Below are 19,266 nucleotides of genomic sequence, written 5' to 3'. Positions count from 1 at the left end.
CGGTAGCACAAGTGGATAGCACTGTGGCTTCACAGCGCCAAGGTCCCAGGTTCGATTCCCCGCCGGGTCACTGTCTGTGAGGAGTCTACACATTCTCCCCGTGTCTGCGTGGGTTTCCTCCAGGTGCTCCAGTTTCCTCCCACAGTCCAAAGACGTGCGGGTTCGGTGGATTGGCCATGATAAATTGCCCTTAGTGTCCAAAAAAAGGTTAGGAGGGGTTATCGGGTTACGGGGATAGGGTGGAAGTGAGGGCTTAATGTGGGTCAGTGCAGACTCGATGGGCCGAATGGCTTCCTTCTGCACTGTATGTTCTATGTTCTAGAAACTGAACTGGACTAGCCATATAAATACTGTGACTGCAAGAGCAGGTCAGAGGCTAGGAATTCTGTGGTGAATATCTCACCTCCTGACTCCCCAAAGCCTGTCCACTATCAACAAGGCGCAAGTCAGGAGGCAATGGAATACTCCCCACTTGCCTGGATGAGTGCAGCTCCAACAACATTCAAGAAGCTCAACACCATCCAGGACAAAACAGCCTGTTTGACCAGTACCCCTTCCATGAACATTCATGCCGTCCACCACCGATGCACAGTGTCAGCCGTGTGTACCATCTACTAAATGCACTGCAGCAGCTCATAAGGCCTCACAAACCTACGATCCCTACCACCTAGAAGGGCGAGGGCAGCAGATTCATGGGAACACAACCTGCAGGTTCCCCTCCAAACCACAAACCATCCTGACTTGGAAATATATCACCATTCCTTCACTGTCGCTGGGTCAAAATCCTGGAATTCCCTCCCTAACAGCACGGTGGGTGTACTAACACCATGTGGACTGCAGTGGTTCAGGAAGGCAGCACACCAGCACCTTCTGAAGGGCAGCAACTGCTGGCCTAGCCAGCGACTACCCAGATCCTGTGAACAAATATAAGCTGCGGAATTCTCTGTCAGCGGGATCCTCTGGTCTGCCAGCAGCGCACCCACGCCCCGCGACGTTCCCGACGGCGTGGGGTGGCCACAATGGGAAACCCCATTGGCCGGCTGCAGGAACGGAGAATCCGCTCCCTGCGGGGGCGGGTGCGTGCCACGCAGGAAAACACGGCTAGTGGACCGGAGAATCCTGCCCCAGAAGGTTAGGCCCATGATTTCAGGATTATACACGAGGACGTGGTGTTGGAACATAGTAGATGGATGGAATGATGAGGAATTGTGGAGAAATGAGGAAGTAGGGATGAAGTTTCAGTGAATCAGAATCTGTGTAGCTGCTCACTGACCGGGAATCTGGAGCCATGGGGACCTGATGCCTCCCCCTTTTCTCCTCCTGCTTCTCCTGAGCTGCTCTCTGAAGGCCTAGTGGCAAGGGCTGTGCCACGTTTGAACCAGGTTGTGGAGGATGTAGCGGACCCCACAAACCTGGAGAAACATTTCAACTGCAGGCAGCACTGTCAAACTGCCCCCCCGCATCCCCCTCCCCCAACCTGAACAGGTCAGGCACCGAAAGCTTTGCTTCAGAACACTAATAATTTGCTCCATGATACTTCTGGTGGCAGCGTGACTATCATTGTGGGCACGTAGTCAAGTGGTGGAGGGGAGTCAAGTGGCAGGTGTACAGTGGGTAGCTCTTGTCACAGTACAGCTGGCCTCTGCTTTATCACAGTCGGTGGCTGCTGCTGACTGGTGCAGGATGAATGCATTGTTGGTGATGCTAAGTTAGCAGATATTCGGAAAGCATCTTCTGCGAGTGATCGCACACCAACTGGATATTAATAGAGTGGTGCATCTTTTGCAGTTACGGTACACCTCCCTGTTAATATGAGGGGCTTGCAGAGCCCTGTAGGGATCATTGGTGCCCCGCAACATTGGAAATCCCAATAGCCAGGCAAAGCCTGTCTGGTAAGTGAAAAGATCTTGAAGACCCCTCTCCTAGCACACAGGACCTGTGCCACCTCCCTGATGCGATGGTATATAGTGAACTGTGACATATTGGCAATGTCATCTGCTCCCACCTGGAAGAATCTGCTGGCATTGAAATTTGGGGTCATGCTGGTGTTCATGGCCAGTGGCAGCATTGTCCTGGTCCCATCTGCGGCTATCAACTAGGTTGTTGGAGGTAGCACAGTTCAGTAACCGCTCCTCTGTGAATCATGGCCACCACAGAAGGTGGACTCCTGAATACCCTTAGTGGATATGGCCTTGTACTGAGAGCCCTCTTCCTCCTTTCTCTGTACACAGCTTCCCCGCCATTAGTGATAGCGAGCTTTCTCCTGACAGTCCTTCCAAGTCCTCCGACCTCCTTATAAAAGTCCAGTAATACTCCCTTATGAATCCAGAAACATTTCCAAACTCCTCCAATGTCAGTCACTAGTGCACTTCCATTAACTGTGCAGCAGGAAGAGAAAGTCAAACCACCTCTGTTGGAAGTCCCATTAGTTTGGGGAGGAGGTCCCTCTCATGCATCTGAACGCACGTTTAGCTGGGTGTGATTAAGAGACGGCATTAACAGGATCTGCTCAGTCCAAAATGGCAGTTTGGATGGGGATTGGTTTCTGTTGATGACACTGGGGCAACCCAGTATAATCCTTACTAAATGTTTAGATAAAGACGTGCTCCCAAAGAGTGCAATCTGAATCCAGCCTTAAGGGAATGAACAAGAAGGCTATCATCGCAATCAGTAGATTGATTAGTTTTCTGTTGTAACACTGGCAAAGTATATCTGACAGCCATGTACCTGATTTATCTCCTGCATTTGTGATATTTAGCGCTTTAATCTTCCCTTTACTTTAATACTAAGCCATTGAGTCAGGCCTGTAGAAAAGGTTGATGCCGCACTGTTATCCTGACAGCAGTCAGAGTCTGCCCGCCACTGAAGGAGTTTGCTTGCTCAGTTACAATTTCCACCTTTAGGTATCCAGAGTTATTTTAATCCCAGAGATACACGTATAGGATCATGGAATCACATAGCACGAAGGAGGCTATTTAGCCCTTTGTGTCTGTGATAGCTCTTTAAAAGAGCAATCCAATTAGTCCCATTCCCATGTGCTTTCCCTATATCCTCGCATTGCTTTCCCCTTCAAATCCATTTTGAAAGTTACTGTTGAAATAGTTTCTACTACTCTTCCAGGCAGTGCATTCCAGATCATCGTAGCTCGATGCACAAAAACATGTACATTTGAGGGACAGAGAAAGACGTGCTGGCAAGCCTGCCTGAGGAATGGCTGTACAGCCGCCAGACTATGGGAATGAAATAACTGACTCGATAGTTAGAACTCGCAAGTTGCTCTGACTCATTGATTCAATTACTGACCACCCGTAATCCACAGAATGGAGGAGAGCCCACTACTCAAAGAAATGCAGGAATGTCTGTCTGTCTCCCACAGTCCATGGGAAGCAAACATTATCACGGGTTACAGAGCAATATCTTAGTAGCTGCATTATTTAAAACAATTCATATGAATATATTAAAAATAGGCAGCTGGATTCTCCTTTTCAGCGGCTAAGTGTCGGCTCAAACGGAGAATTTGCGGGCATTTTATCACGCCAAAATCGGCACCGAACCCTCACTGATTCCGGTACCAGTGGGGGGCTAGCAGTGGCGCCGGGTGAAACTCCCGGCTCCCACGCCAAAAGCGGCCGGAGAATACCTGGGTCGCTGTCCGTGCATGCACACGGCAACGACCTGCAGCAGTCACGCCGTACAACATGGCGCCGGCCGGGCGCACACCCGACTCGCCATCCGCGACCCCACAGGCCACCCCCTGGCCACCCCCACCAGTCCCCCCAGCGCTCGTGGAAGCCCCCCCCCCCCCCGCCCCCCCCGCCCCCGGCCAGCGGCACGGAACCCGGCTGAGTGTGGCGATGCTGGACTCAGCCCGCAGCCGCCATGCCGGGTTCCCGACCGCTCACACCACACGTCAACCGCGCGGTCGGGAACTCGGCCCATCGGGGGCGGAGCATCGTGGGAGGGTCTGCCGATGACGTGCCAAAGCCGTTGCAATGCCGTGCGGTGCGCAATGCGATTTTGCCACTTCTGAGGTGGCGGAGCATGGCTGACCGCGTCAAACCGGCGCTAGCCCCGATTTTAGCGTCAGAGTGGAGTCTCCGCCCGATCGCCGATTTCAATATCGGCGTCGGACAACAGAGAATCCTGCCCAGGGATTTCAAGTTGTTTCACTAAAGTCAGTATTAATCCAATTGGGTCAGTTTTATTTCTGCAATGCCAGGGCTGACCTGGATTCAACTCCCTCGATTAGGACTCGAACCCTCAATATTCAGGCAAGAATTAGCCACGGCTCTGAATAGGCTTGAAGATTCAGCTGGATTAATCTCCTTGACAACTGAATAAGTCATAAAAATGTGTTTTTAAAACATTTTCTTAGAATACTTTAATTTACTAATCACAGGAATATTAGAGACTGGGGCAGGAAGCTGTTTTACTGACCGTCACATTTAACCCAGTTCGGTAAAACAATTGTTTCCAATTGGCTGAGGGAAGGCAATGGAAGTGTGGGGATGGGGTGGTTCAAGGCAGAAGGTCATGTGATGAAAGCCCCAGAAGGCACCAACCATAGAGGGCAACTCTGGGCTGGATTCTCTGCCAATGGGATTCTCCGTTGCGCTGGCAGCGCACCCACGCCTGCAGGTTTCCCGGTGGCATGGGGTGGCCACAATGTAAAATCCCATTGGCAGGTGGCGGGAACAGAGAATCCCGTTACCAGCGAGGGCGCGCTGCCCAGGAAAACGTGGCTGACCGACCGAAGAATCCCGCCTTCTGTTTCCCAAGGCGTTCAGGCACATTCTGGGATCCAGTACACCAGAACCTGTGCAATTATAGTCAGATCACTGCTCCTGGAATTTCTGTGAGAAAGTGGTCTAAAACAACAATTCCAGATATTTAGTAATGAAGTGATTTAGGAGTGTATTGTAGTTACTGGTAAATTACTGGCCAGAAGAACCCAGCATTAAAGACAGATTTTCCTTTTGTTCAGGTTGTGTAGAATCCAGGTAGTGAAAATCTGAAACTCTCTTCCCAAAAGGCTGTAAGAATTAGGAGCCAGATGACAAATTTTCCAATAGAGAAGGGTACATTTTTATAAGGCAAGGCAACTAAGCGTTATGGAACCAGAAGAGGCTGTATGAAGTTAAGATGCAGGTCAGCCATAGTCTGATTGAATGGTGAAACCGGTCCGAGTGGCTGAATGGTTTGCTTCTACCCCAATATTCCTGTAGCTGAGTGCTACACCTTGAGGTGTGGTGTCTGCAGTGTGACTTGTGCACAAGATGTATGTGAGATATTAAAATGAATGCAACAAAGCACAATTGAATATTGAATCTTTTCTGTTTTTAGTTTTGGATCCTCGGATGTCAAGCAAACGCACAGTTCATCCATTAATGTGGATGTTAAAAAAACAGATTCATTTGCCAACACAGCAAACACTCCGTCGACAACCAAGACAGCTGGAGGCAGCAATTGGACTCCAGGTACATCCCAATGGAGCACCAGCACAGGCAGTGGGAAACATGTAGCGGTTACTTTCTCTCTCCATAATCCAGGTAGCGCAACAATTTCCACATCTGCCTCCCCCACAAAAGAGGTACCCAGTATCGAGGCCAACACCTTCCGCTCCGCACAGCAGAAGAGAGTTCTCAAACCAGATGCAGAACTGCTGGCAGGAGGCAAGAATGACTTGCAGACTCCAAGTCCGACAGACAAGAACCCTGCCACAGTGTCTCCCTTTGTGAAGGAGAAGAGGAGCCCTCAAATTCCTGGGAGCAGCCCTCAACCTACTCTGGTCAAAGTCACGGAGGAGTTGCCAGGGAGGCAGAGCTGGGTCCAAGGCAACTTAATCACGGTGACAGGTCAGTATATTCCTGTAAACAAAAATTCTACTGCCAGCAACCCCATCTCAATTAATTCTCTCTTCATCCTCATAGTGATGAGGTAACTTTCATTATTCAATGAGTACAAATTATAACAGAAAGTCAGTTTGATAATGGATCTAATCTGCACAGGAAAATTGCCACATTTTGGTAATATTTCTTAAAGCAAAATATCTGCACCTTTGATCTTCAACAAAAGAATCACTGGAGAAGTTATTTATTAACACATCTAATTTTCATACTTGAATTCTTCTTTTAATGAATGCAGTTCAGATTTTGCGGGGCATGCCTAGTGTTTATTTTGTAATTAAGCAATGATAATTAGGCTACGTATTTAACTCTCAGCAATGCAATGTCACAGGATTAAAGGAAAAATTAGTGAGCCTCATTGCTTTTGTAGTGTAATTCTTGTTAAATGAAGATCAAGTCAGTTACTAAGGAAACCTCAGTGTCAGTGAAAGACTCTGGCAACAACTACAGTGCATTTCAAGAGCACTTTTAACAGAGTAAAACTTCCCAAGGTGTTTCAGAGGTGCAGTTAGCAAACAAATTTTGACAGCAAACCACACGAGGACTCACTGGGTCAAACGAGGAAGTATTTAAGGAGTGGCCTGAAGGATGAAAGATTGGAGTATGGTTTCAGGATGCAATTCCAGAAGTCGGGGCCTGTGAGGTTGAAGGCATGGCCACCAATGGTGGGTGATTAAAATTAGGGAGAGGCAAAGATTGGAAGATTGAAAGACTGGATGAGATGACAGAGATAGGGAGGGGGTGAGGCTAAAGAAGGATTTGGAAATGTGAATGATATTTTAAAGGTTTGTCAATCCAAATTGTTCCATTCTAGTAGGATTCATAGGAACAGTAGTTTAGCACAGTGGGCTAAGACAGCTGGCTTGTAATGCGGAACAAGACCAGTAGCGTGGGTTCAATTCCTGTTCCAGCCTCCCCGAACAGGTGTCGGAATATGGCGACTAGGGGTTGTTCACAGTAACTTCATTGAAGCCTACTTGTGACAATAAGCTATTAAAAAAAACAGGAAGAAGCAATTCAGCCACTCGATTAATGTTTTGCCATTAATTAAGATAATGGGCTGGATTCTCCGAAAATGAGACTATGTCCCCACGCCGGCGTAAAAACGGTGCAGTTTTACTCCTGAAATTTCTGTAAATAAGTTCAACGAATTCTGAGCCCTGCAGGGGCAGCACGGTAGCATTGTTGGGGCAGCACGGTAGCATTGTGGATAGCACAATTGCTTCACAGCTCCAGGGTCCCAGGTTCGATTCCGGCTTGGGTCACTGTCTGTGCGGAGTCTGCACATCCTCCCCGTGTCTGCGTGGGTTTCCTCCGGGTGCTCCGGTTTCCTCCCACAGTCCAAAGATGTGCAGGTTAGGTGGATTGGCCATGCTAAATTGCCCTTAGTGTCCCAAATTGCTCTTAGTGTTGGGTGGGGTTACTGGGTTATGGGGATAGGGTGGAGGTGTTGACCTTGGGTAAGGTGCTCTTTCCAAGAGCCGGTGCAGACTCGACGGGCCGAATGGCCTCCTTCTGCACTGTAAATTCTATGATAATCTATGATTAGCTGGGACCTAGAGTGAATCTTGCAGCTTTTGCTGCAGATAAGGGCCCTCGTACTTCCGGGTTAGAGGCCGTGCATGCGCACGACGACGACCTCAAGCTGCCGCGCCGTGCTCCATGGCGGACTTGGAGCCAGACCGAAGAAAGAGACCTCCGATCGGCCGCGTGCCCGAGCCTCAACCCCCGCACATTTAATCCCAGCCGCCTATAAAGCCCCCCATGGCCTCCGATTCGCCCGCCCCCGACCAGGGTGGCCGCGGACCGCGAGCATCCCGACTGGCAATAGGTGGTTAGTTCCACGCCATCGGGAACTTGGCTGGTCGGGAGCGGAGGTTTGCTGAGCAGACCTCTGGCAATGAGCCCCCGGCGGCTCGGCGTACTCCACGGTAACGCCGATTTTCGGTGCCCGGAGAATCACCGGACCAGCGCGGGCCCGATTACGGCGTCAAACTAGATTCTCCGCCCCAACGCCGGCCGCGATTACGGCGTCGGGCTGTGGAGAATCCAACCTAATGTGTCTTAACTGTATCACCCACCTCGGCTCCAAAATCTCTATATATCCTTGCTAAGCTGAGGTGAAGCTGATTGCCTTTGACATCAAGGCAGGATTTGACCACGTACGACATTAAGGAACCTTAGAAAAATTGAACTCGATGAGCATCAGGAGGAAAATTCTGCACTGTTTGGAATCATACCTGGCACAAAGGAAGATGGTTGTCGCTGTTGGAATTATAGGATGGTTATATCACAGATGGTGGCATCTGCTTCACCTTGTCCATGCCGGTTCTCTGCAAGAGCAACACAGCAAGTCCCTTTTCACTGCCTTTTCCCCACTGCCGTGCAATTTTTTCCTCTTCATGTAATTATCCAATTCTGTTTTGGAAGTCTTTTTTTAAAATATTTTTATTCAAGGCGTTTTCATTTTTATACAAACACAAAGTACAATAATCTTTTTACAACTTTCAGATATCACAGCCACCTCTCTACCTTAAACACTCGACATGTTCCATTAGTAAAGCTGTGCAAAAAAAAAAAAAAAAAATTATAACACACAACAATAAACAAAAACAGCCCTCCCCACCCACCCGCTGACGTTGACAGACCCTTCAAGAAGGCGATGAACAATTTCCACCTCGAGAGGATTCCCTCCTCCGATTGGCAAACTTTTATCTTCTCCAGATTCAGGAATTCCGCCAAGCCACTCACCCATCCCGCTGCTTTGGGTGCCTCTCTCCCCACCTGCACTCCCGGATCCTCCAAAACCCTAAATATCGCTTGGAGTCACTTTCAGCCCCAAAATCTCTGACATGGTCCCCGAAAAGGACTCCCAGAACTCCTTCATATTCAGGCATGACTAAAACATGTAAATATGTTTTGCCAACCCCCCTAAACACCGCTCACACTGGTCTTCCGCCATCGGAAAAAATTACTTTGTCATGTGCACTGTATGCATCACCTTAAACTGGATTAAACTTAATCTCGCACAAGAGGATGTTGCATTTACCTTCTGCAGGGCCTCACTCCAAATCCCCCCATCAAATACCCCACCCAACTCATCCTCCCACTGTGGTATTATCATACATGAAGGTAATGTAGGGGTTAATGAATTGTGTACAGACAGGAGTACTGAAGATAGTGAGAGAGCATGAGAGTAGTTAATGAGTTGGTGAGTTAGTATGTTAGATGAGTATAGTTTATGTGTTTAATCAACTGTTCGTTTCTTAGGGATAAGTGTCGAATCCAATTGTAGTGTTAAATATATAGTGTTAGTTTACAAGACTCGTTCTCTGATCAACACTACACATCAAAGCTATCTGCTTAGAGCAAGGCAGAGAACAACACACCCACTTTCTCTTTACTTCCCCCATCATTGCCCTCTTCCCCTCCATCAACTGTCCGTAGATATCAGAGACCCTCCCCTCCCATTGCTCATCCTGAGACACAATCCTTTTGAACAACGAGAGAGACGGGAACTGTGGAAACATGGCCAGCTCCTTCCTAACGAAATCCCTAATCTGTAAGAACCAAAACCCACTCCCCTTTAGCAACTGAAGCTTCTCCTCCAACTCTCCCAACTCTGCAAAACTGCCTTCCACAAATAAATCCCGAAGCCTGTCTATCCCTCCCACACTCTGCATCCAACCCTGCTGGAATAAATCGATAATTGCCACAGACTGGCACCCACACGACATGCCCTCAATCTTAAAATGCTGCCTGAACTGATTCTAGATCCTGAACGTGAATGCCAACACTGGGTTTGTGGAGGACTTAGCCGGCGAGAATGCCCTCAGATTTGTCTCCCTAAGTGACGCCTTCTCCATCCGCCCTCACATCGATCCTTCCTCTATGACCCACTTCCGCACCTTCCTGGAGTTCGCCACCCAGTAATACTTCAACAAGTTTGGCAGAGCCGGTGGCCCCCCACCTATCCCTTTCCAAAAATACCCTTCAAATCCAGGGCGCCTTCCCTGTCCATATAAAATCTGAGATCATCCTGTTTACCCTCCCAAAAAATGACTTAGGCACAAAACTGAGAGATTCTGAAAGACAAATAAAACTTTAGGAGAACTTCCAGCTTCATGGTCTGGACCTGGCCCGCCAATGATAACGGGAGATCATCCCACCTCTTGAAATCCTCCCTCATCCCATCCACCAAATTAGCCAAATTCAATTTATGTAGCTGAGCCCAACTATGCGCCACCTGTATCCCCAAATAACAAAAGCTCGACTTGACCAACTAAAATGGTAGCATCTCCAACCCCCTCCCCTGTACCTGAGCGTTGACCGTAAACACCTCGCTCTTTCCCACATTAAGCTTATACCCTGAAAATTTAGTCAGAATCCCCATAATTCTATCTATGTTAGCAGTCGGGTCAGTGACATAGAGTAGGAGGCCGTCCGCATACAGGGACACTTGATGCTCCACCCCCCTCCATCGCCAACAACTCAATTGCCAATGCAAAATGCAATGGGGACAGTGGACATCCTGCCTGATCCCCTGATGCAGGCAAAAATACCCAAAATGTGTAGTGTTTGTGCGCACATTCACCATGCGGGCCCTGTAAAACATCCAATCCAACCAACAATCCCTCACCCCAAACCAAATCACCCCAATACTTCAAAAAGGTACTCCCATTGAATCTGGTTAAATGCCTTCTAGCATCCATAGATATTATTGCTTCCGTTTCCTGACCCGTCGGGGGCGACATCACCACATTCAACATCCTCCTAATATTTGATGACAACTGTTGCCCCTTCACGAACTCTGTTTGATCTTTAGCTATCACCCCGGCACTCAATCCTCCAGGCGCATCACCAACTGTCGCCCCGTCACGGACCCAGTTTGATCCTCGGATATCGCCCCCTAGCACACAATCCTTCGGGCGCGTCGCCAACACCTTAGCCAACAACTTTGCAAACACATTTAGAAGCGATATCGGCCGATATGACCCACACTCTTCAGGATCCTTATCTTCCTTTAAAATAAGCAAAATCGATGCTGGTGCCAACGTGGACGGAAGCTCCCCCTTATCTAATGAGTCATTAAACATTTCCACTAGGAGCCAGTCCAACTCTGGCAAATTCTTTGTAGAATTCCTCTGGGAATCCAACCGGACCCAGGGTCTTCCCAGACTAGAATGAAACGACCCAATGCATCTCATCATCTCCTCCATCTCAGATGGGGCACCCTACGCCTGTACTTTTCTCTTCTCCACCACCGGGAAATCCATGCCATCCAAAAACTGCTTTGTGCCCAAGATCCCCTCCGGTGGCTCTTGACTTGTACAGCCCCCGAAGAAAGCCTAAAACACTCCTTTCACCTTCCCTGGCTCCGTGATCACCCTGCCCCCAGAGTCCTTAACCTGCCCAAATTTGCTGCTTGCCGCCTCAACTGGTGTGTCAATAGCCTCCTGGCCTTCCCCCGTACCCATAAAACTCCGCCCTAACCCAACATAGTTGCCCCACCGCCTTCCCCGTTGACATAAGATCAAACTCCATCTGGGGTTTCTTCCACTCCTTCAACAACCTCTCCAGGGGCTGCCGAGTACCTCCGATCCACTACTAAAATGGCCTCCACCAACCTCTGCCTCTCCAACCTATCTACCATTTCCCTTATGTGACTTGATCGAAATCAGCTCTCCCTGATTACCACCTTCAAAGCCTCCCACAGCACAGATGGACAGACCTCCTCACTTTCATTAAGCTTGACATTGGTACCTGCAACTGATGGGAACTTGGAAGCAAACATAATTTTGGCTTAGGCAGGGCCTAATTGGGTGAGGAGTCAGATCTGCTGGCCAATTTGTGACCATGGACATGAGAACAGAGTCAGGTCACCTCCAGGACAGGCAAAAGTTAAAGGAACATCGGGAGCTTTGTTGAGTGTATGTTGATTTTAGCTTGTTTATTGCAGTAGAAGTCCTAAAATATGAAATCTTGTTCTTCTGTTGGTCACTGGGAAATTCATCATTTTTACATTTTGTTCGCTGTGGGGCTCATAACAAAATTGGGAGCTCTCTGGAGACTGAAGATGGTTTTTTTTGCAAGAAATACAAATGAAGATTGCCCTTAGTGACCAAAAAGATTAGGAGGGGTTGGTGGGTTGCGGGGATAGGGTGGAAGTGAGGGCTTAAGTGGGTCGGTGCAGACTCGATGGGCCAAATGGCCTCCTTCTGCACTGTATGTTCTATGTTCTCACATACCCCCTTATCTGCCATTAGCCCCATATCGAACCTCCACTGTGGTCGCTGAAAGCCCCCCTTTTCCATGTACAAATCCACAGAATGCGGCGCATGATCAGACACAACAATCGCCAAATACTCTAAACCAACCACACCCGCCAGCCGCGCCTTGTCCATAACAAAAAAGTCGATACGGGAGTACACCTGATGCACGTGTGAAAAGAAGGAAAATTCCTACGCCCCAGGGTGTCCAAACCGCCACGGATCAACACCCCCCACCTGCTCCATGAACCCCTGCAACTCCTTTGCCTCCCCCAATACCTTCAAGCACTTGGGGCATGACAGATCCAACCGAGAGTCAAGAACAGTGTTAACCCCCCCCCCCAATAATCCCCCCAGTGCGTATCCAAGTCTGGTACCCTTTGCTAAGACCTTCATGAAGTCCATGTCGTCCCAGTTAAGGCGTAAACATTCACTAACACCACGGGCGCTCCCTCTAATCTTCCACTAACCATCGCATATCTACCCCCTGAATCCCCTACTATGTTACTCGCCAAGAAAGCCACCCTTTTACTAATCAGCACTGCTGCCCACTTTGCCTTCATATCCTATCCCAAATTAGACACTTGTTCCAACCATACTTTTCTCAGCCTCATTTGATCTTTGATCCTCAGATGAGTCTCCTGCATAAAAACCACATTGGCTTTCAAACTTTTTAAATGGGCGAATATCAGAGACCTCTTGACCAGCCCATTCCATCTCCTCACATTCCATGAGACCTGTCCGCTCCGAACCGTGCGCCCCTCCCACACCAATCAGTCATATACAAATCTGAATGGACTCCCTCAGGCCCTCCTCTCACCCACCTCCCGGGTCCTCCCAAGGTGGCCACCGTCACATCCCCCTGCAACCAACTACTCCATAAAGAAACCTTCCATGTCAGCAACCCATTCTATCCCCCCTTCTATCCTATCGCCACATTCCGGCGCCTGTTCGGGTACACAGAGGGAGAATTCAGAATGTCCAATTCACCTAACAGCATGTCTTTCAGGACTTGTGGGAGGAAACCGGAGCACCCGGAGGAAACCCACACAGACACAGGGTGAGTGTACAAAGTCCACTCAGATAGTCACCCAAGGCTGGAATTGAACCTGGGTCCCTGACGTTGTGAGGCAGCAGTGCTAACCACTGCGCCGCCGTGCTGCGGAGGCGTTGTAGCCCGGTGCGGCTGAGCAAACTAGGGGTGTCACAAGCGGATTTCTGCTCATGGACCACTGGGCCCACCGTGATCCCCGCTATGGCCAGCAGTTCTCCGGTATACATGACCAACCAAGACTCGGTGTCCCGCAATGACAGGATCTGCACTCCCATCCGGAGCCAATCAAAAGTGTGCCTTTTGACCTGTTGACTAATTCCATTAGCAATGGGTGGCCATTGACTCGAACTGTGACCCTAATGGGGACGGGTTTGGGCAATGCAATGCAGTTCAATCATCCGTGGGATCTCCCACCAAAAGGGCGTGGGACGGGAGCGAGTGGCTAGTCCTAGCGGAGTGGTGTGCGGACGGACCATCCTGCGGATGCCACTCCTTACGGTCTCTCCGACCGCACGTCCCACAATGGCCGGGTTCTTCCTAATCCACACTAGTGGAGGGTTCCTGTATAGTCGTCAGGGTCCTAGGCCACTTGCCTGACCCTCGGCAGGCTGCTGCCCAGAGCGGAGAACCAGGCTTACCCGGCTGAGGGGGCACCGTGCTCCGGGGAGATGCGCGCCCTAAGCTGAGGACTTCCATTCCTTGTAATTCCTGTGCGCCCTGCTCTGTGCTTTACCGCAACAGGACGATTTCCATGGCCTGTTTGAGCTCCAGTTGAAGCTAGCCGAACAACTTCTGCTGGGTTGTCATGTTATGCACGCCGCAGAGCAATCCATTCCGCAACATTTCAGAGAGGGGGCACCATATTCGCAGAATTCTGCAAGCTTCCTGAGACGCATCAAGGATTCCGTTATGGACTCCCCAGGGATTCGCTCGGCCTTACTGAAGTGGTAGCGTTGGACAATGTCGGATGGCTTGGGATTGAAATGATCTGCTACTAGCATGACAAGATCCGTGAACGACTTTGAATCCGGGATGGCGGGGTATGTCAGGCTCTTAATCACGCTAAAAGTCAGCGCCCCACAGGCTGTCAAGAGAATCACAGTCTCACACTCATCTCCAATAATGGCCCGAGATAAATCATGCATACGCTCGACATACTGCGACCAATCTTTGATACCAGCTTCCCGAAGTGTGGTATCGTAACGGAGGATGAATCAACCTCCAGAGGTCTGTGGAGTGACAGCCGGTTACAGCACAAATGGTGTCGTCTGCAGCTCCATTTAATATTCGTCGCCAGTATTGACTTCACAGAAGCAGCCACACGGGAAGCGTTGGGAATAAAAGGTCTATTTACAGAAGGATGAAAAGATTATATGTGCAGGTCCCGGCAGGAACTACTGCACCCGGCTCACACTCGGGCTGGGGTTAAACACTCTGATTTTCTCTCCCGCTGATAAGGGGGCCCCCACCCCTTAGCTGGGAAGCTTGCATTCCACAAGACTCACAGGGAGCGGTGACCCATCCCCATAGGTCCCGCGAGGGTGACAGCACTGATATCATCCCTGAATAGTCCCGTTCTAATATAAAGATTTGCCCATTTGGTTCTGGATTTCCTTTGCAGAGAAAATAATTTCTCTATCTCTAATTACCCAATCAATTTCTTTAATAATCTTAAACACCTCATTTAGATCACCTCAATTGTTTATACTCAAGAATTTGCAAGCCTAATTGTACAACCTGACTTCATAATCTAACCCTTTTAGCCTCAGTATCATTGTGGTGAATCTGTGCTTCACCCACTCCAAGATCAATATATCCTTCCTGAGGTGCTTTGTCCAGACTGAAAGCAATACACCAGATATAAAACAATCTTTACTGTCACAAGTAGGCTTACATTAACACTGCAATGGAGTTACTGTGAAAAGCCCCTAGTCGCCACATTCCGGTGCCTGTTCGGGTACACGGAGGGAGAATTCAGATTGCCAAATTACGTAACAGCACGTCTTTCGGGACTTGTGAGGGGAAACCGGAGCACCCGGAGGAAACCCACGCAGACACGGGGAGACCATGCGGACTCCGCACAGACAGTGACCCAAGCCGGCAATCGAACCTGGGACCCTGCCGCTGTGAAGCCATAGTGCTAACCACTGTGCTACGTGCTGCCCTATGGGAAAAGGGGTCTAACCAGGGTTTTATATGACAGTGACAGGACTTCCAGTAATTTGTATTTCAACCCCTTGAGATTTGCATGATGTGATTGGATAGTTATTTGATGGGATGTGTACTGATTACACAAGTTCTAAACTGTTACTTTATTTTTACAGCGGAAACAGCAAGAGCAAAGTTCTTTGAAGATGATCATGTTCCAGGAGACTCCAAGAAAAGCCAAGGTCATAGTGACCCTGCAACTCTCCCTGAGAAGGTGAGAGTGAGTAAGCAAGGAGGAGAAAAATCGCACTGTGTGTGTGTGCTGTGTGTGTGTGTGTGTGTTTGGTTAGTGTATTTCAACTGTCTTCCCACATCCAGCCCTCATGTGCTCCCATTGCTTGGTCAGTTTTAACCTTTGTTTAGTGTGTGCATTCACTGGTTGGATATCATCATTATGCTGTGTGCTTACCAACCCCTCTCTTGGGGTACATTTAGGGAGACTGTCTGAGGTCTTTCATTCTTTTAAATGTATCTGAACCTGTGTTGGGTGGGAAGCAGTGATCCTGGTGAGAGATTGTTTGCCGAAGTGCTTGTCATTCACTGACCTTGCTCTTATTCACACTGAAGAGAGAAGTTGGCCGTGTGAGTCAAATGATCAACTGATCCGTGGGTGACTGGCTAGGGTCGAAGCAACAGAGGGGGATGTTTTGGCGGGCTCGAGTTTGTTTTGGGGCGATCAGCATTTGTTGCCCATCCTTCGTTTCGCTTGAGAAGATGGTGCTGAGTTTCTAATCACTAACCGCGGCGACAGACCTGCCTGTTTGTCGGTTTTCTCGTTTGCGTTTCATTTAAACTCTACGTTTCATGTTGCAGCCTACCTCCAGTCAGCGAATATCAGAGGAGGACATTCAGAAAGAATTGCGGGATATTGGAAAGGAGCTGGACATTCTGGAACAGAAAGGGGTGGATCTGGAACCACAGCTTCGGAGCTGTGAGGGAGGTGGGTGACGACACGTGTGTTGGTAGGAAGGGGCAGGGCACAACTGGGCTGCCATCTTCGTCCAAGATTGGAAACGGAGATTGGTGTGTAAAGCTATTAAGAGTTAAAATCTAAGGGTGGCATGTGGCGCAGTGGTTAGCACTGGGACTGTGGCACTGAGGACCCGGGTTCGAATCCCGGCCCTGGGTCACTGTCCATGTGGAGTTTGCACATTCTCCCCATGTCTGCATGGGTTTCACTCCCACAACCCAAAGATGTGCAGATTAGGTGGATTGGCCAGGCTAAATTGGCCCTTAATTGGGAAAAGAAAATAATTGGGTGCTCTAAATTTTTAAAAGAAAGAGTTAAAATCTAGATCAATAGTCATCGAGTTGAATGAATACTTTGTTTTGCTGGAGAAGGCATAAAAAATATCCTGGAGATCATGAGGAAACCAAAGGTCTGGTGAAAATGAGGAATTTTGGGATATTATCAATTGTAGAGATCTTATTCTAACTATGCAGGGCTTTGCTGAGAACACACCTAGAGTCCTGTGTACATTTTTAATCTCCTGACCTAAGGAAGGATATAGTAGCCTTGAAAATTCACAAGGCTGATTCCTGGGATGGGTGGATTGTCCTATGAGGTGAGATGGTGTAGACTAGGCCTATATTCCCTGGGAGGATGTTTCCCTTGGCTGCAATCTAGGAACAAGGATCGCAAAAAGGATTCAGGCAATTAGGACTGAGATGAGGAGGGATTTCTTCACTCAAAGGGTTGCGGATCTTTGCAACTCTTTACCTCAGAGAGCTGAGGATGCTCAATTATTGATTATGTTCAAGACGGCGATAGATAGATTTTTGGATACTAAGGGAATTAAGGGACATGGAGATAGGTCAAGTTGAGGCAGAAGGTCAGCCATGAATGTATTGGAAGGCAGAACTGGCTTGAGGGACTATTCCTATACAATGTGGGAACAGCCAGCCGGAGGGAGGAAGTTGTCGTTGAGGCCTGAGTGTTAATATTTGGAAACCTGAAAATTAAATTGTAGGAAACATGAGGGTCCCCACGTCAGAAAACACCAACTGTGGAAAATTAGACTATTTGGCCCTGATTTAAACTCATCCATCTCCCACACCCTTAGCTTTGAGGGGGAATATAGGGTCATAGGTGCGATTTCAGAGAAATGAAGGAGTCCAGTGCCAGCGTGTTTAGCCAGGTGTTTCCCGGCGCTGAAAGATATCGCGAGATTTACTGGCTGCGCCACGTCCCGTGTGGGGCTTTTCACAGTAACTTCATTTGAAGCCTACTTGTGACAATGAGCGATTTTCATTTTCAGTTCATTTTAACACAGCGCAGAAAAGGCCCTTCAGCCCATTGAGTCTGCACCGACAAGAACGGCCATTAATCTCACGCTAATCCCACTCACCAGCACATATCCCTGAATGTGATGGTGTTTCAAGCGCTCAGCCAAGTGCTTTTTGAAGGTTGCATGGTTTCCAGCCTGCACTACCTTTCCAGGCAGTGCATTCCAGATTCTCACCACCCTCTGAGTGAAATTGTTTTTCCTCAAATCCCCTCGGAATCTCCTGTCCTCACCCTAGAACTGTGCCCCTTGTGATTGACCCCTCAACCAAGGGGAAGAGCTGCTTCTTATTTATCCTAACTAAACCCCTCATAATCTCATACACCTCAATCACATCCCCTCTCAGCCTTCTCTGCTCGAAAGAAAACAATCCAACCCTATCCAGTCTCTCCTTTTTGCTCAGATGCTCCATCGTAGGTAACACCCTGGTGAACCTCCTCTGTCCTCCCTCCAGTACAATCACCTTCTTCCTGTAGTGAGGTGACCAGAACTGCACACAGTACTCCAGCTGTGACCCAACCAATCTTCAGTACAGCTCCAGCTTACTTGTTCTTATATTCTACGCCATGACTGATAAAGACAAGTGTCCCATATGCCTTCTTAACTACCCGATTCACCTGCTGTGCCACCTTCAGGGATCTGTGAACAGGGTTAAATACCATCTGCTACTGCTCTGTCCATCTGACCAATCCATCTGTATCTTCCTGTGACCTACGACCCCCTTCTTCACTGTTAACCACCCCACCAATCTTGGTGTCATCTGCAAACTTACTTATCATTCCCCCCACGTTCTTATCTATATCATTTTTATATACAACAAACAATAAGGGACCCGCACTGATCTCTGTGGTATACCGCTGGACACCGGACTCCAGCTACTCAAACTGCCACCTACAACCACCCTTTGTGTCCTATTACTAAGCCAGTTTCGGAACCACCTTGCCAAGTTTCCTTAAATTGCATGTGCTTCAACCTTCTCAATCAGGAGACCTTGTCAAAGGCTTTGCTAAAATCCATATGAACTACATCAACTGCACTTCCTTCATCCACACACTCGGTCATTTTATCAAAACATTTAATCAAATTTGTTCGGCATGACCTCCCTCTGACAAAGCTGTGCCGACTATCCCTAATCAACAAATTCCTTTCCAAGAGGAGATTAATTCTCTCCTTCAGAATTTTCTCCAATAGTTTCCTACCACTGACTTGAGACTCGCCAGTCTGTAATTCCCTGGTTTATCTCTACCACTCTTCTTAAAGTGGAACAACAATAGCTGTTGTCCAGTCTTCTGGCACTTCCCCCGTGGCCAGAGAGGAATTAAAAAGCCGTGTCAGAGCCCCTGCAATTTCCTACCTGATCTCCCACAACAGACTGGGATTCAATTCATCCGGCTTGGGGATTTGCCTTTTTTAAAGCTCGCCAAAGCCTCCAATACTTCCTCACTTCCAATGTCAAACTGCTCACAGCCCTCAAGTCCCATTTTGTTAATTCTGTACCTACGTCCTCCTGAGTGAAGAACGATGAGAAGTATTAATTTAACACC

The 19,266-nt window shown here is 48.6% G+C and overlaps 1 protein-coding gene across 1 annotated transcript in view; it reads left to right on the top strand.

Moving 5' to 3' along the window:
• Positions 1-19,266, top strand: part of micall2a (mical-like 2a) — a 165,238-nt gene that overhangs the window by 121,845 nt on the left and 24,127 nt on the right. Inside the window, exons 8-10 of the mRNA XM_072481020.1 lie at positions 5,344-5,855; positions 15,554-15,651; positions 16,251-16,377. Coding sequence (XP_072337121.1) covers positions 5,344-5,855; positions 15,554-15,651; positions 16,251-16,377 — 737 coding nt within the window. The remainder of the gene's footprint in view (positions 1-5,343; positions 5,856-15,553; positions 15,652-16,250; positions 16,378-19,266) is intronic.

This window comes from Scyliorhinus torazame, chromosome 17 (assembly GCF_047496885.1).
Source record: "Scyliorhinus torazame isolate Kashiwa2021f chromosome 17, sScyTor2.1, whole genome shotgun sequence".
NCBI classification, from domain to species: domain Eukaryota; kingdom Metazoa; phylum Chordata; class Chondrichthyes; order Carcharhiniformes; family Scyliorhinidae; genus Scyliorhinus; species Scyliorhinus torazame.
This window is presented reverse-complemented; position numbering and strand designations above follow the sequence as displayed.